Source organism: Camarhynchus parvulus, chromosome 14, assembly GCF_901933205.1.
Source record: "Camarhynchus parvulus chromosome 14, STF_HiC, whole genome shotgun sequence".
Taxonomy (NCBI): domain Eukaryota; kingdom Metazoa; phylum Chordata; class Aves; order Passeriformes; family Thraupidae; genus Camarhynchus; species Camarhynchus parvulus.
Window position 1 is genome coordinate 10,944,039 of NC_044584.1, and position 23,007 is coordinate 10,967,045.

Below are 23,007 nucleotides of genomic sequence, written 5' to 3' on the forward strand. Positions count from 1 at the left end.
AGTCCCAGACAAGTAGGAACTGCAAGCTTTGTTTGAAGGCAAGTCTCTTTACTTAATTCATGTAAGGATGGCAGACAATCTATCAAGAACTTTTCCTGAATATACAAGAATATATGGCTAACCAGTGGTAATTACTGCATTTGCCTTCATTGTGGTGATAATTTTTTACATATTTACTTTTTTTACATTGACCAAAACTCATCTTGTTTTTGCACTGTGGTTTTTACCTCCACTGTACACAGCCAGATTTATCAGCTTTTTATATACCATTTTCAGTGAAAAAAACTTCAACACAAAATGTATGAACTCAGCACTTTATTTGATGAGTGCAAGCCCACAATTACTCCAGATTAACCTTCTGAAAGAACTGAATTCATAAATAACAAGTTAGTAGTAATTCATTTAGAACATAAGTGACTTAGAGCTCAGGTCCATCTTGAATCAAATCCATCCCAGATTTATTTTTACAACTCATCAAGAAAAGGAGTATTTCCCAAATCCCCAGAAGCTGCCATTGATTTCTTCCCACTGAGGAACTTCTTTGCAGCCTGAAAATAAATCAGGACAGTGGATATGAGGAAATATTCACTACAGAGTTGATGCTACTCACAGCATCAGCTTCAAGTTAGTAAAACAAAGAACAAATCCCGGCACTACTATAATACACCATCATGTAAACAATCCTCCTTTTGCTCTATAAATCTAATTGCTTCTAATGCAGCTGCTCATTACTTTATAATGTGAACAGAAATGGCAGATACAGTTGGATATAAAAGGCATGAACTCTAAAAATGGTTATTCCTAGAATAATTATTACACCATAAAATACAGTGTATCTCATTACTACTAAAGCTATTGCTAGTTGCTGCAATACAAATAAGCAATGACTGTGGAAAAAAATAATTATATCTCAGAATTTCTCTTTATGATAGAAATTAGCTTTACATATAAGCAACAAGATAATGTGCAGTAACAACAAAGTTACATCTATTTATCACTGAAAGCTTAATTGTTTTATTAAACACACCCATTATTCTAGACTCAGGAAACCTAAAAACCTTGACACAGAATCACCTGCACTGGAACTAATATGAAGTTTTCCATGACTATTTCCATGACTATTGTCAGTTTTGGTAAATTTAAGTGAAGAAGATGAGAATTTTACGTAATTTCCAGCTACACTAGTTTTACAGTGTATTAAAGAGTCTTCTGTTAATAAAGTAAAGACATCAAAAGATACCCAGCTGGGATTTGTAAATGAGCTGCCTTTTCTATTTTTAATGACAGAATATGTGTGTGTTTATAAACACACAGAAACGAGCATCAGTTTTCCATAAAAAACCTGACACAGTGATTAAGGAGCACCTGTGGCTGCTGACACATACTTACATTCACAACATCAGCAGTGGCTACAGAGTCGATTTTTTGAGCAGCAGCAGATGGGGATGTGTGTGTGCCAGAAACCAGGGACTCAGAGCCAATTTCATTCAGCAACCCTTTTGAGGTCTCCACTGACATCAAATAGTTGGCTTTCAGCTGATTTCTGCCATCAAAAAAACCCATAAAACCGTCAAGAATGAGCAAGCTTGGAAGCCCTGCTATTACCTTCCCTACCACCCCATAAATACAATGAGGTTTTGGTCCTTTCGAACTTCTCAAGATTCCATTTTTAAAGGTTTCCCTTTTCTAATAGGGAAGGATTCTGTAGTTAGGAAAGAGGCACCACAAACAATCCAAGCATGAAAATGACAGGTACTTGAACACCTCCTGTCTCCCCACACAGTCAGAAGATCTCTAGCTCAGGATTTGTTTATGTCTGAGGTAACCAATGCAGTTAGACAAACTATCATGCTTATATCTAATTTTCTCATCAAGAACAGATGCATGCAGAGCAATTTTGTCCTAAGTGACAAAGAAGCAGTGAATGTAAATGCTTAGGCTATTCCTGTAATAGTTCCATGTTTTGTTAAAAGAGTTTATGTTTTTTGTGTTTTATGCAGAATCACTGCTGCATATGAAAACCTTATTTTTGTAAGCCAGTCTTTATATTCTAACAACAAAAAGATAGAAAATTATTTATTCCAATAGCTCATGATTAAGTAGCTTGGTATTTCTGATTGAATTGCCAGACTCTGCAAATAGAACTGACTGGGTTTGAGTTTGTTGGGTTTTTTTTTCAATAAAGGAAAAAGAGGAATATAGGAAATGTATAAAGCCATTCCAGAAAGGAAACTCCAGAAAAAAAAGAAAAAGAAAACTAGCCACAGGAGCACTGGATGTAACTCCCTAATGCAAAACAAAAAACCACAAAACCCACAACACACAAAACAAATAATGCCCAGTATAAGAAGTCCAGAATCCACCATTTAGCTACTAGTGACAAAGGCAGAACCAATCATGTCTAGGCTATCATATTTTGTGCAACTACGCTTTACATGGAGTCTTGTAGTTTACACATGCAACACCCAATATTTTCATTTTGCTGTCCGAGTCTGTACTATATTGTCGTTTTGCACAACTGCAGCTTCAAAAGCTCAGTGCAGTTTAGCACTACTTGGAGACCCCCTCCCCCAAATATTCCTAGGGGCAGGTATTTCCAGCACTTGGTGTACCATCACTAATTCAGTGCTTTACACTTGCAGACTCTCATTACTCTTTTTCTTTGAAGATAGCACAGATTGCTTATTATAATTGTTTTGGGAATTGCTCAGTGTAACTGTAAAGGGAATTATCTAAATAATGCAATTTAGGATTCTAATTTAAACACATCTTAATGCTACAAAGTGTGATTAAAATGACAGCACCTGCTGACACTTGCTAATTTCTTACATTGAAACAGTCTTCAGAAAATATTAACACTTCTCTAACAAGTTTTTATTAGGAAGTAACACTACTGGAGAATCAGGACAGCTTTCAAAAAGAATATTGACAGGGGCTCAGTTTTAATGCAGGACTGTGAGTAGTTCCCCATGGAAATAATTACAGAATAGTCTACATGTTCCACAAGTAGCTGCACGTTAAGAAAATTCTTTTTACACACATGAGAATTCTTTACACACTTACTTTGCTATTGTGACATCAGCATCAGTGACACCACCCTGAGCAACTGCCTTCACCTGGTTCAAAGCAGCTTTAATGACCTGAGGAAAATGAAATCATTTAAGATTTCTTCCCACATCAAATTTCAACATGTTACTTCTATTATCTGATATCTTGGAAACTTCAAGGGAAGAACAGCTGACAATTTAAGGATTGTCTGCCTGAACACAATTCTGAGCAGTTTTATAACAAGACTAAAAACACTGTAAAGTATTCCCAAAAATGCACAAAAACCAGTGTGGATTTTAACTGCACCACAGCATTCATTTATATGGTCTCACCATTTTTCATGTAAGTGCTCAGTTTTGCCAGCTTTAAGAGACAGCATGTTCTTCACTATATACTCTGGCTTACAAATGTGTATCAGCAATTACAGTCAGCAATTCAAGGCATTTTATTAACTTCAGTTCATATTATGTATCTGTCCTTTCCACAAAGCAAGTCTCATTCCCAGCTTACAGAGCTAAGTCATAACTGGATATGCAGCATTCTTATACAGGAAATCACATGAATTTCCTTTTTTTTTAGGTGAATCAGTCACTATCTCAAATCAAAACACTACTTTGAAGGTTATGTTGTGTAAAGCTTAAATTATAATCAGCAACTCACCTCTCTAGCCTTTGCAGCCTGGGATATGGTATAAATCCCAAAGAGCCCAGAATCAGAGTAATTAACATTAAATGCAGAAACCTGCAAAACAAACATTATCATTAATTGTTTTAAGTATCAGAGTAATTCAGCATCAAGCATTGGAAAATAATTACTATTAGGGTCTACAATGCTGTAATTCAAGAAGCTAAACTCCATCTGTGCTGAGAAAAGATCAGCTGGAAGCCCTTCCCTGATACACTGTAATGTGTGCAAGAATGAACCAATTAAGATTCTAGCTGAAGGTAGTTACCTCTCAAAGATAATACATATTTTACTTAAAAATCACAATACAGTAATCCTTTGAACTTACATCAAATGGCTGGCTGGTTGCTTTAGCAACAGCTTGGGCCAATTTGCTGGTAACATTGCTTCCTCTCTTGACAAGGGGCCCAGCACCTAAAACATACTGAAGGACACTGAAGGCATTTGCTTCTGGGCTCCCAACAACAGCTCCTTCTGCTACAATAGCAGCATGGACAAGGCTATCACCAGTCTGTTTCCTGATTTCTCCTAGAAATACAAGAGAAAAAAGGTAATAGTGTTCAATTAGAAACTACTGTACATTCACAGGCATGGAAAGAAACATTTCCCTTTAACAAGAGAAGAGCAAGGCCTGAAGTTACTGCATGCCTGCTCAGGAAGGGAGCATGAGGCTGAAGGTAATTTTTAAAAAGTCTAACATTTAAAATTTTTCTTGCTAGCACAAAACCCAGTACCTTACTATGCCTTATTTGAACCTGACCCTGAACCACACACAGTGTGAGATGATAAAACTCAACAAATACCCAGAAAATAGTGTACCTTCTGCTCATAATAATATTTATGCTGGCTTATAGAAACGGAAGTTATTCCAGTCAAATGTTAAATGCTGGAAACTTTCTTTTTCCCCTTTATGTCTCTACAGAGACATCTAATACTTCAACCAAATAATAGTTGTTAGTAATGGTACAAGACATTGCTCTGAAAGGGCTAAGCATTGCTTTGACTTAAAACATTTAACACATCTTCCCTAAATAGAAATCCTGCCTCCATTTCCTGACAGCCATTAACCTACTCTTACAGGAATTTTTGCAAAACTGCCAAGAGAAACCATTTGGCAGCTTATTTTTCACTTTATAGAAAAAAAATTATGTCCCAGGTAAAACTTTGTTGAAGAGCTGGGTTCAGTTTTATCCCAGAACTTTCCATGGTGGAATCTTCTCCTTATTTAAATGGGATATGCATCTGAACTGTCATTTCCAATGCCCAGATTTAGTGCAACTGTATAGTTTTCACTTGTAACTTTGAATACTACTATTTATGAACTGAATATCAGTCACTCAGAATAGATAAAGAAACATCCTTACCCCCTTTATAAACAGCCTTTGCACCAGGAGTACCAGATCCACTTCGGATATTTAGGAATTGCTCTGCAACTTGCTTTAAGGTAGAGTGATATATACCTGCAATACAACAAGTATTTGCAACGACACTGCAAAGCTACAGCAGTTAAATAAAAGTGAAGCCTATGGTAACAGTTTACTTCTACAGAGAACTCCAATTTCTCCTGCAGTTTTCCCATAGGACCTGCAGTGTTCATTCAGGAACATACATACCTATTCCTACGAGAGCAATTCTTGAACTTGTGAAATTGTTCTGTACAAAATGGTGGAGCTGCAACAGTAAATTCAAATTTTAGGGTATTTTGTTTAAAGAACAAAAATCATGTGTGTTTCTGACATAGCCCCTTACACTTAGAGCAAATTCCAAAGCTTCCAAAAGGAACTGTCTATAGAATGTAATTTTATTGCATTTCCCAGTGACAACCACAAAACCCTTTTATACAAGAACACCTGCATTTCATTGACAGCCTTACTGTCAACAGTAAGCCACTGACATTAACCATCTTTTTAAATGCAAATATCAGTTCTGTACCCAGTACTAAAAGTTGCATGGAAATAAATTATTTCAACACCAGATTAATAAGGCAGTAAATACTGACTGTATATATACTAAATTAATTTTCTCTCACCACCTCTTCCTGACAAAAAACTGAAACAGACATTTAGCACAATACAAAGAACCCTACCTGCTCAGGAGTAATATTTCCAATTCTGTAGTCTGGGCAATACAAGGGGTTTGCCAGAGCATTTTTATAAGCTGCAGCATGCAAGTTTTCCAGAACTCCTGAGAGGAACAAAGTTTCAGATAATTAACACAAGATCCACATGTAATGAAGGTTATGAATGAAACTAAATGAAGGAGCTGTGGCCCACTTTAAGGACCATACAATTTACAAAAGCAGCTCTGGAATAATCCAATTCATAGGGAAGTTTCCAAATCCTTGGGCTAGAGCAATTTGGCCTGAGGCCTTCTGTTCTTTAACTTACTAAACAGTAACCAAAATAAATTTATATATATAGTAACATAGATGCTCAACACTTTTTGGCTTCAACAGCGAGCTATAAATGCAATCAGTGTTTAGAAGAAGGGGAGCAGCATCCTATTAATTATCATCTTCACTGTAGGCATCCCTTGTTCTTGAGAAAGAAAAGGCTCTCTACAATACTGTTTGTAGCTTTGTGAGGCGTCTCATCTATCTCCCTGCTCAGATGAAGGATGCCAGTGTCTTCTCATCAGTTTTTTTGCATTCCAATAGCATTCTAGTAATTCCTGTTTTGATATTCTCCTTGTATTTGCTCACACTTTTTCCTCAAGGGAAAGATTCCTTTCTTTATAGTTCTGTTTCTGAACATAACTAACTGAAAATATTACATTACTATGAAAACCAACCTGCAGGTGATATAAGTTTAAAAAAAAAAAGACTAATTTTAAAAAACAGAAGCACTTCGGTATGAGCCAGAGATTTTTCCAACATTACACTGTCACCTGCAATGGGTTACAAAGGTAAACATGCTTCAGAGTGGTACAAATTATTGTTTATTGAGTAGAACTACCTGGGTGATCTTGGATGATGAGTTAATAACACAAGATATACTGGAATAGGTTTGATCTGACTGAGGCTTTGTGTTATGTTTCCTCTTTTATTCCCCTTAAACACAGAAATCTAAATTTACAGTCCTAAAGCTGGAACACATTTTCAGTGTGATGAAAATACATATTGTTTTTACACCAAAATAACCATACAAATTCAAGAAGTCTGTAGGATACTATTTTCACACCTATGAGTAATACCTAAATATGGTTTTCAGAACACAAGCTTCTGCAAATACATTGTCAACAACACTTATGACTTGCACATTCTTTGGTTGTACTTGAAAAGAACTAAAAATGTAAAATGGAAGCTGTCAAGGAGAATGGGGTAGGATGTCTTCAGCATGTTACCACAGGCTGGAAAAACCTGTGTATTAAGAAAAGTCCCATAACACCAGAAAGACCATACCTATCAATAAGCTGAAAAATTCAATGTTCATGTGACAGAGCAAAATGGAAACTATTTTTTCATTTTGAAGGAAATTCTGCAGAGCCATTACAATGGATCAAAAAATACACTTACCAACTTGAGTATTCTGACGTGCAATTGTTTTATCAACTTTTAATTGTGGCTGAAGAGCAGCTACTTCCCATGGTCTGAACTCTGGTGCTGTGGTAACATTCAGGAGATATTCCATCACCGTATCACTAAATAAAGAAATTCACAAAGGCATTAACCACAAGTAACATGTGCTTCTGCAGTTGAAAGCAATTCAAATTAATCTGCAAGCAACACGTCAACAACAAAACACATCACTCAAGCCAGAGCAATTATCAGCACTGCTGTACAAAGTAGGATAATTCAATTCTGTAGGATAATTCAATTCTGTAGCATTTGTATGCTCAGTAACATGACACAGAAGTTGAATATTAATACAGTAATGTACTGATTTATTACAAAAGCATGAGAACAGATATTCCTCCCACCCTGTAAAATGACAGGTCTTCACTACCAAACAGTGTTAAAGAAGGCAGTAATTCCCTTTGTAGCCCACCCAGATACCTACACATAGTCTCGCAGACACTCAACAGAGTAAGCCATTTTCTCCCTTGTTGCATGCACACTGCACGAGAAAAAAACCAAAATCCATTTCAGCAAAGAACACAGAAGTGAATTTTCACACATACTCCCCGTTGATCAAATTAATCAAGATACAGACTGGAGTAACTACTTAACCTTAAATCTGTCTGGGATGACTGTTTAAACACACAGAGCAGAAACAGACTTAATTAAAACTCACATCTTCAGTATTCAAGTAATAACAAGTGTCTTATGACCATCAGAATTTAAGGTATCACAATAATTCAAGGTAAAATAGCAAATAAAGTTGAACAGCAAAACATGGGAAAAAGAGTGCCTACGTATTAAACAAAGCAATTTAGAAATTACTCTCTTTGGGCAGAAAACATAGTTGATCCTGTCCTTTTCCTTCAACATATTTGTTACTGACAGGACCAGAAAAAGGGTAGAGTCATAAAACACTATTTTTAACCAAATAGATAAAAAGATCTTTCTGGATGATTTCAAGATACACTGAAATAAAGCAGGTACAGTGAGATCCCTCTTTGATTCCTCTTAGTCTTGTTTTCTAGGCTTAAAACTCCCAATTCACAAAAGCTAACTACTGTCTGTACTGCTCCCAAGGTTGCAATCTAGTCACAAAAGATGGAGGAAAAAAAGCAATCTACTGACTTTAGGAAAGTTATTCTCAAAGTCTGCAAAGGCAGAAAGAAAATTAAGCTCCTAGACAAATTATATTTCTTCCATGGGCACAATATTTATATTCTGGTTACTGAAAGGTATTTCTAAGATACAAATCATGAGCTCATCCTTGAAGCTTAACAGAACAAAAAGTACAAGATCTTCCTTGGCAACATTCACTATTCAAGTACCCCGCCGAGCTTATCCACCTACACATTTTGTGTTTATTGTCTTATGTTTCCTTCAGTGCTAAAGCTCCTGTGCATGTCAGCAACACAGATGATCTTTCTATGTGGGTACAAACCTCAGGCTGCCCCCAACAGCTTCAATGCCACGAGTGATCCTGAAGGAGGAAGCTCCTTTAGTAGTCTATTAAACAAACAAAAAAAGGGCAACTTACAATTCTAGCTGTTTAAAACACAGATACTGAATTAATGGCAGCAGTAAGAGAAACTACTCAGAAATATTCCACACAAGCACAAAACTGAGTTTGTATCAACCACCTGAACTAATTATTACTGCACCTTAAATAGAATTAGTTATGTGTATATTTGAATACAGATATACTATATATACATCTAGTTTAAGACACCAGAGGAGAGTACAATTATAAATGAGTATTACTTCCCATCTTCCAGGACACACTATCATTTCTCCTGCACTGAACCACATAACCAAGTACATTGTACATTGTTCTCTACTTCCTAAGATCTCTTACATTAAATTTTACCATACCATTTATTTTTGCAGTAATAACCTTTTGACCATTTCACCTACTGTCAACACAATAGCAAAGGCACTAAACACCTACCAAATTAGATGCAAGACGAAGCAGGTGACTAGTTCCCAGGTTACTGGTGGTTTCATATCTGCTGCCTGCTTTAATAAACACACCAATTCTTGAAACAGGAGAAAAGTTTTCCAGAGATGCAATAACTAAGCCATTTGGTAATTTTGTGATCTGTATTAAAAAGAAAAAAACCTTTGTTTTCATTCAGTGGAAGTACTATCACAGCTCTGCTTTGACTGAGTTTTAAAAAATAAATTTAAAAGAGAGAGGGAAAAAACCAACCTGTATTTTTATACTGACCTCAAAATCCTGAGACGCTGGAGATAATTTTACTTTTGCTGCAGTTGGTGAAGATGAAACTTTAGGAGCTACTTTCAGTGAGTAAAATCTCTTCTAAAGGAAAGAAGCATAAGGGAATGGATTCCCTTAATTAGTTTATCACATTTCCTTACATACTGAAGAAGAATCTAACTTTAAAGTAGAAATACAATGAAGGACTTCAAACTGGAGTAAAAACATTGACATATAGGCAAGTCCCCAGACTGCAGTTTGGACCTGTTAAAATAGGTCCAGAGGAGACAATGAAGATGATCAAAAGACTGGAGCAGCTCTGCTACACAAACAGGCTGAGAGAGCTGGGGGGTCCAGCCTGGAGAAGGTTCCAGGGAGACCTCGCTCCTTGCAGTACCTTAAAAGGCTCTTAAAAGAGATAAAGAAGAACTTTTTACACAGGCACATAGTGACAAGACAAGGGGAAATAATTTTAAACTGTCATAGAGTTGCATTAGATTTTAGGAAGAAACTCTTCCCTGTGAGATGGTGAGGCACTGGAACGTGTCCAGAGAATTTCTGCACGCCTCATCCCTTGAAGTCTTCAAGGCCAGGCTGGACAAAGCTTGGAACAACCTGGTGTAGTGTAAGATATCCCTGCCCATGGCAGGGGCTGGAATGACATGATCTCTAATGTCTCTTCCAACTCAAAGCATTCAATGATTCTAATATTCCAGGACTTTAATAACCAGAAGCAGTCCTTCACATAAAGAGGTGAATACCACAAGAGCCCTGCATTCAGCGCTGCCAACAGAAATGACAAGACTACTGATTTCAAATCTGAAATGCTATTACTTTCCACCCACTTCAGAAGTTTCTTATACTAATAAATTTACATATTACTCTTGTTTTCACATTAGAAGATAACTTAATTCCCATGCATCCAAGGTGAAAACCAAGTGACAGGAACACCACTGCACTGGGCCGTACGGATTCCAGTGATGTAATTCCCATTGCTTTACCAGGGACTGTTCATTGTACGAATCTAGGAAAAGCTCCTTTCCTCCCGCACCAAGGGTTTGGTAAGACACCTAATCTTAAACTCTAAAGTCTACTCTGCCAAAGCCCGGGGCGCCGCTCGCCGCGGGGCGCTCCGGGCCCGGCCCGCGGCCTGTCTGACCTTCAGCCGCCGTCCCGCCGCGCCGCCCGCCCTCCGGCCCTGCCCCAGCCCCGGAGCTCACACCGACCCCGCGGGCAGCCCGGCAGCCACGACCGCCGCCCGCCGCCCCCCGCCCGGCTCGCCGCTCCGGGCTGGCCGGGGTCAGGCTCGCCCGCAGCCCCCGGGCCCAGACAGCGGCTGTCATCGCCAGCTGCGCCTCTCCCGCACGGCACACGACGCGCCCGGATCCCGCTCACCGAGAGAGAGCGCGCGGCCACCGGGAACCCCTTCATCGTCCCGCACCCCTCGGCTCGGCCCCGGCCAGGACAAGATGGCTGTCCCGGAGGAAGACCCCGCCTTCCCGGCACGCCCCGCGCCGCGCTGACCTTCCAGCGAGCGCATCCCGAACTCGACTGCTCCGGCGGGCGGCGCGCCAGGCGGCAACAGCGCCACCGAGCGGGCACCGGGGGCTGCGCACCTGCGTGGAGTGTCGCCCCCTCCCGAGCACTGCGGGCCGTGACACCCTGCGGCGGTCCCTGGGGAATGTGCCCTGGGAATGTCCCTCCGGAATGGCCCTCGGGGCCATGCCTCGGGGCGCGGGGTGCCGCTGGCGGCTGTCCTTCAGGCTGTCTCTCAGGACGTGGGATCCCAGGCTGGCTGTGCCCAGTCTATGTCAGGGCCATTCCGTGGAGTTCGCAGCCGCCTTCCCCCCGAGCGCTGCCTGGGTGAGGCGGGACAGCGGCGGTGCCCGCGGGTGCGGCGGTGCCCGGGGCGCCGAAGCCTGCCTCGAACGGCATTACAGTGCGGACATCGCGGTGTCCGCCTCGCCCGTGAGGGGCGTGCGGCGCGGAGGAGGAGCCGGGACCGGTCCGGGGCGGTTCCGCGGCGGGGCCGGCGGCAGCGGGGCGCCCCGGCGAGTTCTTAGCGGCGGTGCGGGCGGTGCGCCGTGTCGCACTCTCGGAGTCCCGTCATCCCGTCCCGTCCTATCCTACCCTATTCTATTCTATCCTGTCCTGTCCCGTCCGCCCGGCTCTCGCCATGGGCTCGACTCCTCCCGTGTTCATCGGCGCCGAGGAGGTGGAGAAGCACCTGCACCGCGCCAGCCTCCTGCTGCCGGCGCTGGAGGCCGCCCTGGCCAACTTCTCCGGGGGCGCGGCGGGCGGGGTGGTGCAGCCGGTGCGCACCGTGCTGCCCGTGCCCCGCCACGGCGGGTGAGAGCGCGGCGGGGCTGCCCGAGGCACAGCGGCAACGGGAGGCGGACTCGCGGCGGGACAGGGGCCGGGCGGGAGGGTTTGGGGCATCAGAAAAGGCCCTCGGTACCGAGTTACCGATTGAGCGGCCGGTAGCGGTGTGACGGTGCGTGTGAGCTCCCGTGATAGCGGTGCGCGAGTAACGCAGGAAATTCTCCCCCGAGGTACCTCGGAGTCATGCCCGCGTACAGTGCTGCGGACGATGCGCTGACAACCAAGTTGGTGACTTTCTATGAGCACCTGAAGGACTCCTCTGTGCCTTCCCACCAGGCGACTGTGCTCCTGTTTGAGCCCAGCAATGGCACTTTGAAAGCTGTAAGTCTTGTGTGTCCTGCGTTCTTCTCTGCTCATGCTGTCCGTTCTCACTTCTGCTTCTTGGAGGCTGGAGCTGGTGTAAATTGGCCTGAGTTTACCAGCAGGATTTGTCTTAAAGCTGCCTATATTTCGTTTCTGTTAAACAGTACTCACCGTGCTGTTTACTGCTGCCTGTGATTTGAATCTGATAGCTCAGAGTGTAACTGGAAGAGAGAAATGATTAGGGGATGTTTGTCTTGCATTTGAAAGCAAAAATTGCTATGTAAAAATGGATCTTGACCCATCTTAAGTCTCAAGTTGAAAGAGATTTACAATTTGCATTGCAGGGACTAGTATTCAGAGTCTGATTACATTTTCTTTATTTTAAGAATTTAAGATTTTTTTTCTAAGAATAGTGATGATTTGCATTGCAATTTAGTAATAATGATTTACTAAAGGGACAAAACTGGCCAAGAAAACTATCTTGGGATCTTCTACCAAACCCCTTGAGTTTTTGGCCCTGTAATTAATATGTATGCAGTAGCTAATGGTCACTGAGGCAGGAGTGTCCCATGTGTGTTGCACATTTGAGGAATTCCATGGTTCCCTGTCAGCACTCTGTACAGACCAGGACAGGGCAGACTGGGGAACTGCTGCTAGTTTGCACTGCTCCCTGCTCTTCCTGGAGCACAGAGTATTGGAGTCATATCCGTGTGTTCCCTGTGCTGGAGAGCCAGGGAAGTGCAGTGCATCAGGAGCTGGGTGAGTTCGAGGTGGCTCTTCTCTGACCATTTTCACTTTTTTTGTGCTGATGGAATGATATGGAAGAACTGGAATAAACAGTGGAGCTGCCCATTTTAAATGTGACTTTGTATGGTTTGTGGTTGCTATGATAATAATTGCTGACTTCTACATGTGTATATCTTTTGTATCTGTAATATCACATCACTCACAAGTTGGATGAAAATTGTTTGTTATTTATTAATTTTTCAGTGTTCACTTCAGTTTGTTTGAATGTTTTTAAAGGTCCTGGATGGCAGTGTCATTACAGCAAAACGAACAGCTGCAGTTTCTGCCATTGCTACCAAGGTGTGTCTTCTGTTCTCTAAGTGGGGCTTGGAGTTATAAAATAACTAGAACAAATGATGCAAATGCCTTTTCATCCAATACAACTCTAAATTAGATTTATCATAAACATATGCACTTTCAGGAAAGTGCAAACTTCAACTTGCTGTACTGAGTCAGTCATGTCTGGCTTTTACACTTTGTGTGTGATTGGAGAAGGAACCTGAGCTGTATTTTTGTGGCTTCTGTTGCACCTTCTAGGAATTTACTGAGCTGTCTTTCACTGTATTTTTCTTTCCTCTGTGTTTGTGTTAACATGCCCCTTTATGGCTTTGGGTGATGTAGCTGTGGTGATATACTGAATTTTATTTAGGTAGATGCCTTCTGCTGTCAGGACAGGACACGTGGGTGGCACTGGACCTGTAAAAAGAGGGGGAAAGCACATTTCCATTTCTTTTAAGATAGATGATGCCCAGTATAGATGGATAACTTGTCCAGAGGTGTCTGTCTGTCTGTCAGCATCTCTGTTGTCACTGGAAGGTGTCCAGATGACTGTCCCTGACCATGGCCATAAATTTCAGTGTCTAAAGACAGGTGAGGTGTATCTGGCTGTGCATTGCTTTATATCACTGAAATTTTAATTGGATATTTTTGTGTTGGGTTGTTTTTTTTAAAGCTATTTTTGGTTGGGCTGCTAACATCAGGAAGAGAGCAAGTGGCCATGCATTGCACAGCAGGGTTTAAGCCTTCACCTCGAAGACTGAGGCAATAAGAAGAGGGCCAGAGCTAAAAAACAGTGTTGTTTGTCACTCCTCAGTTTTGCATCAGAATGAAGTCTGATCTCACTGTTTTGTGAGGGGCAGTTCATGCCAGGGTGACTCTATCCATGGCAATGGAGCTACGCTGGCATAAGACTGAGTGAAGGACCTGTCCCCAGGAGCTTCTCCTGACCCAAAGGACGGAATGATTTACAATGAACTCCTTGGGCAGGAGCTCACAGGACACCATTCATTTTGGCCATTCTGTATTTGGTCAGTTCTATGGTTTTTATGCAGTCCATGCTGGCTTCGAAGGAGCTTGGCTGCTGAAGGTACTTCAAGATCAGATCCTTCATTGTTATCTGTTCTTTTGGAAATTTTCAGGAGTGTTTGAGTTTAGCTCATATTTGTCATCTTGTTTTTATGGCATTTGCTTTTCAAAGACCCCTCTTACGCAAAGGACCTTTGAAATCAGGGCTTCACAGCCTTTAAAAGGCACATTAAAACAAATTCTTACTACTGAGAAATTGCATCAATGAGATTTTTCTCCATTTGTTAGCAGCAGAATAAACCTTGAGAGCCTAGACAATTCTAAAGCTTTTTAGGCAGGAGTGAGTGGCCACAGCAAATGCATAAACAAGACACAAAGATGGTTAGGGCTGGACTCCAGCAGCTCTGTCTGCCTCTTTGCCAAGTATTGGTGAATCACAGACAAGCACTAAACCAGAAAGCCAAAAACAATTGTGGAACTGAATTTGATTATTTGTTCTTCAGAACCATCCCTACTTTTACGATGTCTGTGTATTATGGCTCTTGCAATGCCAGGATATGCTTGTGGTGTGATTTATGGCTCCAGTGAATACAAAGAGTGGATTAGTGTGGGGCTGCCAGGGCCAGTTTACCTGTGCAGCTGCCACTCTCAGTGCTGATGGTTTTTGGGGTTCTGAGCCCTGTTTTCAGCCAGTGCAGAACACCAGCACATGGGTGTGTTAATATTGGAGTGTGCTGAGGCCCCAGAACTTGCTGCTCATGCTGTTGCATCTTAAATCTGAATTTCAAGTCAGACAATTCAACACTGGAATTAAGCCAAGATGTGCTTTGGTGCTACTGATGCTTGCTTTTGCATTAAAAAAAAGGCCAAATAAATATAGTGACTGTTTAATAGACTGTTTATATACTTTTTTATTGTTTAAAAGTACTTAACAATACTGCTTTCTTTTGCAGTATTTTGATATATGTTTGTAATGCCTGTTAATATATTGTCCTTACATATTCTCTTTTGATTTTTTATTCCTGATCCTGTTCAGTTGTTAATGCCACCTTTTGCAGAAGTGCTGTGCATTTTGGGAGCTGGTGTTCAAGCATACAGCCATTATGATATCTTCACAGAACTGTTCCCATTTAAAGAGGTAACAGACACATCTTAAGAAGATACATTTATTTTTCTCTAGTATGTTGCAGGATTCATTGTAAAGGACGTACAGCCAGTGAAGTTGAATCAGCTCAGGCTGGGATGGAGCTCCTGTTTCCCAGAGCAGCCCTCACAGTGCTGTGCTCTGGCAGCTCAGGGCTCTGATAACACCCCAGTGTTCTGGCTGCTTCTGAGCAGTGCTCGCACAGCATCAAGGCTGTCTCTCCAACATTTGTTTCTGTTTTATTAAACAGCCTTTATATTTTCAATTTTTTTTTCAAATTTTTTCCATCTTATTTTCTCTTCCCTCTCCCTGTGTTGCTGGGGAGGGGCATGATGAAACAGTTTTGTGGGCACTTGGTATCCAGCAATGGTCATTCCACCATAAAAGTTAAGATTAACCACATTTTGGTTGTGTTTCTGCAGAACCCAGTAATAGAGCAGCAAGAATTTCTTGTTCAAATGTTGATATTTGAAAAGAAAAAAGGTTGGAATCAAAGTTGTTTCAGTTAACTTTTTGTCTGAGAAGATCCTACTGTATATGCCATACTTGGATAAGTTTTTTGTGACTTTCCCTTATATGTAATTTTCAGAAATATTTGCATTTTATAAGAATAATCTCCTCTACAAGGAGATGTTATTCTAGCATCACAAAACAGGCATTCAAATGTAGCTGAACACTCATGAAATTTACTTACTTGTATGATAACATTAAAGTGGAAAAAACCTCCAACCTTTAGGTGATGTTTAACTATCTACTGAAAACTTAAATTAAATGTTCTGTTTCAGCAAGGAGAAACTCTCCAGGTTGATCTGTCTGTGTTTTGTTGTGTTTTTCCCCCGGAGGTGAGGATATGGAATCGCACCAAGGAGCGGGCAGTGCGGTTTGCCAGCGCTGTCAGCGGCCCCGTGCGGGTCTGCTCCTCTGCCCAGGAGGCGGTGACAGGGGCAGATGTCATCGTGACAGTCACCATGGCAACAGCTCCCATCCTCTTCGGGGACTGGGTGAAGCCAGGTGCCCACATCAATGGTAGGTTCTGTTCCTTTGTGTACAGCAGGTGTTTATGAGCACTTTGCTTAGCATCGCCATCTGCTGAGGAGCAGTTCTCTGTGCTCCATGGAATGACTGTTCTTTACATTTTGACTTTTCCTCCTTACTGAGGACCACTTTTCCCAGCCCTCTCCTCCTGGAGTCAGAATGCCTGCATAATCCAGCAGGGCATTTTTGCTAGAGCATGGGATTTGCTCTATTCCTATGTGCTCTTTTCTCTTAGTGGTGCATCATTGTGGCATTTTTGGGGTTCCCCAGACAGAGGAGGAAATGATGAATCTGACTCCATGTTCTTAGAAGGCTAACTAATTACTTTATGATCTATATAATATAAAAGAATGCTATACTAAAGAATACTAAACTATGCTAAAGAATAGAGAAAGGATACTTACAGAAGCCTAAAATATACTAATGAAAAACTTGTGACTCTCTCCTCAGAGTCTAACACAGCTGGCTATGATTGGTCATTAAGTGAAAACAATTCACATGAAACCAATCAAACATGCACCTGTTGGTAAGCAATGTCCAAACCACATTCCAAAGCAGCAAAACACAGGAGAAGCAAATGAGATAATATTGTTTTCCTTTTTCTCTGAGGCTTCTCAGCTTCCCAGGAGAAGAATCCTGGGCAAGGGGATTTTTCTAGAAAATATGACAGTGACACATTGTCTTTGCCCTCGTGTTGTCATTATTGTCACCTTGCTCTCCATTTAAATAACCTATACAAATATTCTTACTTCTAAGTAGTTACTGCTCATTGTTACATTGCCCTAGTGGTGTCATCTTTTCTTCCACCAATTTTGTAATCTTCTCTATTTCTTTCTTTTGGGGCTGATCACACCAGTTTACTTTTTTACTTGAGTAATGAAGATGCAATAACTGAGTTAAGAACATCATAATTTAACCTCTAATTATAGTGAGGTTTGGAGGGGTGCTTTTTTGTTGCCTGCCTTGTAATGATGTTGCCACACTATTGTTTGGAGTCTCTGGATGTGCCTCTGTTTGTTTATTTTCATTAATTGTGGGCCTTTTTCAGATGACCTTGTGCACTTTCCAGATAGCCTGGTAATAAGACAAAAGCAAGTTCTCAAAGGGAGCAATTTAAGGAAAGGTCCCACATTCCAGCAGCTTCCTACCAATTTTTCAAACTCGATTTAGTCCTTTGTCATTGAAAGTTGTTGTGTCATGGCACGGAAGTCAGAAATACAACAAAATCAATTAAGGTCCACAGTCACTGAGGCAACACAGACACAAAGACCTCTCTCTTTCCTTGCCATTTTTTACCCTTCATTGAGGCATTTGTACTGTTTGAAGAGGCATTTGAGCAACAAATGCAAATTTATTGTTCCTTAACAGCTGGGCATGTAAAAAATATCTGAATACAGTATAACTGGGTAGTCCTTTTAGTTTCTGTTGGGTTTCTTGTTTGCTTGTTTTTTAAGCCCAAAACAAGTTGAAAATTATCTTGGTGCTGTTTATAAAAAATTAAGCTCCATGATTTGTTTTCAGTTTCTCTGGGTAAGTGATAATCTAATTAAGGCGTGTAAAATTCATTTGGTAATGATCTTATGAAAACAAGGGTATAAGAGATAATAGACAAAGGGAGAGGATTTTCTTTTGCCTCAGCTACTCAGACTCTTCTGAGGATGTTTTACTGACATATCAAATCTTGAATGTTTTTCTGTTGTCCTATCAATCAGTATTTCTCCAAGGCTAACACTGGATTTTTTTGTGCATTACATTTCCATATTAGTATTGATTGTTACTTCACATGTGTCTTTTGAACAAAATGTGATTGGAATTTGTTTTAAACATTGCTCCCAAGTTCATCAGTTTTGTTGCTTTAGCTGTTGGAGCAAGCAGACCAGACTGGAGAGAACTGGATGATGAGCTGATGAAGAATTCTGTTCTGTTTGTGGATTCCAGAGATGCTGCTCTTACAGAATCAGGAGATGTTATTTTGTCAGGGGTAAGACTTTCTGAAACTATGAGCTTTATTTTTGTGGCAATTGGATTTGAAATGAGCTGGTATTGATGATGACCTGCACCTTTAGGGCATCACTTGTAATTGTTGACACTTTCCAGGCAGGGGTTGAAGGATAAACTGGTTTAAAACTGCAATTGCTCTGTCTGTGACAAACCACGCAACCTCTGTATCTACCATTTTGACACCATATTACAGTAGCATGTTTTCAGCACTGGCTTTTGATGATAACATTGTATTGCTGTTGAACGACTTACATTTCCTGCAGTGTTTGGTTATCATAAATATTCTTCAAATCTATTTATTAGAACCTGTAGCTTTCTTTCCCTGAGACTTCAGTGTGATTGACACTGAATGGACCAGCCCAAAGAATGGACCACACAAGCCAAGCAGACAATGATCTGCACAGATTTGCCAGCAGGGATTCTTTGAGGTTCAATGGAGTTTTCTTTTTCTCTTTTAATGTGTCTGCAGAATAAATATGATTTACACTTTTGAGGTTTTAACATAAGAGGTCCAGATATGGTAATGTGTGTGGAATCCCATGTGTTTTGTTGGACAAGTAACAAGCTGTCCTCTGTAAAAAAACTTGCTGAGGAAAGTCTGCCAGCTGTTTTTCTTTGAAAACCATTCTGCTCCTCTGATTTCTGTCCAGTTTCTATATAATTTGTCTGAATGTTGATCTGCTTCACCATGGAAAGTAATCAGTTTTGGGATGCAGCACTGGAGGAGTTCTTTCTTTTGAAGTCACTCAGAAGGAAAGGTTTTTTTTTTTTCCTCTTAATGTATGTGTGGGTATTCTGTTTTTGTATAAATATGTATTTTTTTCACAGGCGGAGATTTTTGCTGAGCTGGGGGAGGTTTTGAAGGGTACAAAACCAGCCCTGCCTGAGAAAACAACAGTGTTTAAATCATTGGGTAAGAACAGCCCCTCCTGTGTCCAAGTCTGACAGAAAACAATGCCTTGTTCTTTATTAGGTCCCCCATGCGTGGGAAAGCTGCTGATCATCTTCAGAACCGCTGTGGCAATGCACTGTCCACAAGAAAGTAGACTCTGATTTGCATTTTCCCTTTTTAATTCCCTTCTTGTTTATCTAGCAGGATTGATGTAATGAAAAGTGATAGGAAAGCAGGCAAACAATAGAAGTCCATTTTCCATTTCACAGTTGTTCAAGACATGAGTGCAGCATTTATTAATAGAGCAGCAGCCCGACTGCCCCGCTGTTCCACCCGTGGGGTCTGTCTGACCTGGGACAATGTGACACTGTCCTGTGGGGCTGGACTTGGGGAAAGGGTGCCACTGGGCATGAATTGCCATGCTCTGAGCTACATGGCATCTCCAAAAGGGCCCAGTTGTGATATGAACACTGAAAATTAGATTCCTGCTGTTACATTAACTTCATACAGCACACCCAACAATGCATGATGGCTATGGACTTTGAATGTAACGCTGTAGGTGTTTGGGATGGGAAATAATTCCTGTTCCTGTCCAGTCAGATAATCTCCTGAGTCTTCCTGTTCCCTTCTGAAGCAAAATTATTTGTACAGCTGAATAACTGTTTGAAGGTAACTTCCGTTCTTTTTCAGGGATGGCAGTTGAAGACACAGTAGCAGCAAAATTTGTTTATGATGCGTGGTCAGCTGGTAACTGAAGAGAGAAGACTACAATGCCAGTGAGGCCAAGAAAATCATTTGCACTTAGTTTCCCTGAATCCTGTGCTAACAAGAAAGGCACCAATCCTATCTACATGTGGCCCTTCTAGAACATTCAAGAAGGAAAAGTAAAATTTCAGCAACAGACTAATTTCTAAAGTCTTCTAATTTCAAATATTAGATACTTGCAGTATTGTTAATAAATGTCTCTCTTTTGTAACAGCAATTATTAGATGTTTGCAGTGATACTAACAAGGGTATCTTTCTGGAATCAATGCCTTTCCTCTCTGAATTATTTATGTAGCAGAAGCCTGTGTGTAGATTTTGTGGTTTTTAGAGGGATAATTCATTCTGGTGTAAAATAGATCAGTTTGTAGAATGGACTCTGGCATCATATTTACCTGTAATGGTACTTTAAATGCAGCTGTGGGTTTCAGTGCTCCAGTGACAGTGACCTTGTCTTCAGGCTCCTAGGCACACAGCCCTCCTCCAGCTCCTGGACACACCTTCCCTTCCAGCTCACTGGAAGTCACCATTTTTTTCACCCCTTGCAATCCACCTTCCTTTGTCCTCAGACTCAGTGGTTTTTCACTGAGGGCACAGTTCTGAGTGGGAGTTTATGTAATAACCAAACCTCCCTCCAGTTGGGTTTCTGCTCAGTACCTCCCTTAGTACCTGCCTCACGGGGATATTGCCATTTTCATATTGCAAGGAGTCACACAGAATGTGAGGACTAATATGTGTTTGGATTTAACTTTTATTTCAGTTCTGTAGGGAGATTTTGCTATTAACCTGTGGTGCCTCTGAGTTGTTTTTCTAAGCTTCTTGAAGGCTGGAACCACACAAACTGATTTCAAGTAAGCAGGCAAATCTTTTCAGTTTGGCTGTACCATGCTTCAATTGCTAATTGTTCTATTATCACAGATATTAGCTGGGGCAGGAATTTCCATGATCCTTTCCTGGCAGAGGAGCCCAGTGACATAAGGAAAGGTTCCAGTTTTGAGCTGTTATGCAACTGCCTTGCAAAAGAGTGAGCATCTGCTGAAAAACAGCTATTGCCCTGGAAACAAATTCCTGTCTCAGGCTCACAAGTTGTGCCTTGTGAAATTTTATTTCCATTTGCATATTGTTTCATGCAGGCTATTAAGTGTTTCTTCCTGCTGTGGAAGAGTAGGATGACATTTTATAACATGCCAGTAGAATAGAGCAGAGCAACAGGAAGGAGGGTCAGGAGCAGCTGACATTAAAGCCCTGGAGGGTGCATAGGTAGGTGTAGAAGAGGACAGTGCAGGTGTGATGTAAATAATACTCCCAGTTGTAAGCCTGGTGTATGCTAGTTGGAAAATGTACTGAGTGGCAGGAGTAGCATAGAAAGGTACCAGACCACTGATAGGCCTAAAGGATGTTTGATGTGGATCCAAACTGAACTGCGCTGATCCTGTTGATCTTATCAAAAAAAACCAACAGAAATTTCTCTGTGAGCTTATGTGTTTTAATTGTAGCAAAATTACCCTTCTGTTTTTACATGTCTTGTTTCTTCTCTGTCATTTCTGAAGTGTTCAGAAGTTTGTGTTGATTTAGTTTCTTGGTTCATTCATGCAGAACTACACTAACCTGAGGTAAACATTAAAGCAAATGATGGTCCATTACTCAAGAGCTCCATGGAAACTTGCAATTAATAATTATGACAGTATTATCCCAGTTCTGTGCCAGTGTTATACCAGATTTGAAACTTGAAGTGAGATGTAGTGTTTGGGAAGACAAGTCCAGTTTATTTTCACATGTACTCCCCTACAGACTATGCACTTTAAAAAAATAAATTGAGCCAGCCCAAAGACCTGGTTCTGAAAACCCACATTGTTCTCAGCTTCATTGGCAGTGGGAGATTTTGGGAGCCTGGCTTCAGTGTTGTACCTCTGATGTCATGAAGTTCAGCTACAATGGCAATTGCTTGGATGCCGCCTTTAGATTTTCTGAGGGGAAATAATAGCATCAATTTCTGTGTTTCCTTCTCTTACAAACTAATGGATCATGAAATTGTGTAACTTGCATTTATATTAAAATTAAATAGATACTGCTGTTTGTCTTTGACACTCATTTTGTTGTCCATTTCTTTTCTGGTTTGTGGTTGATTTATTTGACGACAAGAAAGAAAGCATTCAAGTTGTTGCAGTGACAGCACTCTCAATAAATGTGATCACTGAATGTAAATGGAAGAAATAGGGAGTTCTCTGTTCCTCTGTGATACCCAGATTTTCAGTTGTCCCACTGCACATTTTCTTAATGTCTGTTCAGTGCAGAGTATTAAATCCCTAAGGAAGGAGAACCTTGTACTTGGCAGGGCTGTGCTCGTGTGAGATTGCCTGGTTTTATGTTTTGGGTTTGGGTTCTGCTCTAGGATTGCACATGTGGTACATAAAGTCTCTCCAACTGAACTGAGAGCAGTCACAGCTGGGAGTCCAGTTCTTCCAGACTCTAAAGGAAACAAAGGGGTTGATAAAATCTGAAAACAGCAAAGCACATGAGTGCAAAAAGCAATCATGGAAGGTTGCACAGAACAGGACTTTGATGTGATTGCTTAATATAAGAACATATCAACCTTCTGTGTGCAGGAATCCAAGCAGGGAAGAATGCAGTATAAAGTCCATCCAATAAAAGATATTATAATATACAAATCACAGTCACAAAATGATGTGGAAAGAAGAAACATGAAAAAAACAGATCATTAACCAGGATTAGCATCCACAAATGCAGCATAGCCCTAAGGAAAAACTCATAGCTGGCTAATGGAAAGATATAAAAAGAGCTTTAAAGATAAATGTTCTGCTAATGAATGTGCATGCAAAATCTGTGATCTTAGCCAGAGCATGGCTGCTAAAAGCACTTTATTAGATTCA

At 40.9% G+C, this 23,007-nt stretch overlaps 2 protein-coding genes across 2 annotated transcripts; one reads left to right on the forward strand and one right to left on the reverse strand.

Moving 5' to 3' along the window:
• Positions 1 to 298: 298 nt before the first annotated feature.
• Positions 299 to 11,038, reverse strand: LOC115909253 (cytochrome b-c1 complex subunit 2, mitochondrial). The gene is made up of 14 exons (XM_030958423.1): positions 10,902 to 11,038; positions 9,516 to 9,608; positions 9,237 to 9,386; positions 8,730 to 8,794; positions 7,731 to 7,787; positions 7,247 to 7,371; positions 5,819 to 5,916; positions 5,346 to 5,403; positions 5,097 to 5,192; positions 4,061 to 4,260; positions 3,709 to 3,789; positions 3,064 to 3,140; positions 1,390 to 1,543; positions 299 to 548 (listed from the first exon to the last, which is right to left on the reverse strand). Exons 1-14 carry the CDS (start codon positions 10,935 to 10,937, stop codon positions 465 to 467), a joined length of 1,374 nt encoding a protein of 457 aa, XP_030814283.1. The 5' UTR covers positions 10,938 to 11,038; the 3' UTR covers positions 299 to 464.
• Positions 11,039 to 11,530: 492 nt separating this feature from the next.
• CRYM (crystallin mu) lies at positions 11,531 to 21,958 on the forward strand. Its single transcript, XM_030958079.1, has 8 exons — positions 11,531 to 11,855; positions 12,059 to 12,209; positions 13,215 to 13,277; positions 15,319 to 15,420; positions 16,269 to 16,452; positions 18,321 to 18,442; positions 19,291 to 19,375; positions 20,045 to 21,958. Exons 1-8 carry the CDS (start codon positions 11,683 to 11,685, stop codon positions 20,107 to 20,109), a joined length of 945 nt encoding a protein of 314 aa, XP_030813939.1. The 5' UTR covers positions 11,531 to 11,682; the 3' UTR covers positions 20,110 to 21,958.
• Positions 21,959 to 23,007: the final 1,049 nt, after the last annotated feature.

Excerpts from the sequence above, each read along its gene's own strand:
- CRYM (XM_030958079.1), top strand. The coding sequence starts at position 11,683 with ATGGGCTCGACTCCTCCCGTGTTCATCGGCGCCGAGGAGGTGGAGAAG. Across the intron at positions 12,210-13,214 it reads GCAATGGCACTTTGAAAGCT|GTCCTGGATGGCAGTGTCAT; the intron begins GTAAGTCTTGTG and ends ATGTTTTTAAAG. Across the intron at positions 16,453-18,320 it reads GCCAGGTGCCCACATCAATG|CTGTTGGAGCAAGCAGACCA; the intron begins GTAGGTTCTGTT and ends TTGTTGCTTTAG.
- LOC115909253 (XM_030958423.1), bottom strand. The coding sequence starts at position 10,937 with ATGAAGGGGTTCCCGGTGGCCGCGCGCTCTCTCTCG. Across the intron at positions 5,193-5,345 it reads AATTGCTCTCGTAGGAATAG|GTATATATCACTCTACCTTA; the intron begins GTATGTATGTTC and ends GTTGTATTGCAG. Across the intron at positions 4,261-5,096 it reads AAAGGCTGTTTATAAAGGGG|GAGAAATCAGGAAACAGACT; the intron begins GTAAGGATGTTT and ends TTGTATTTCTAG.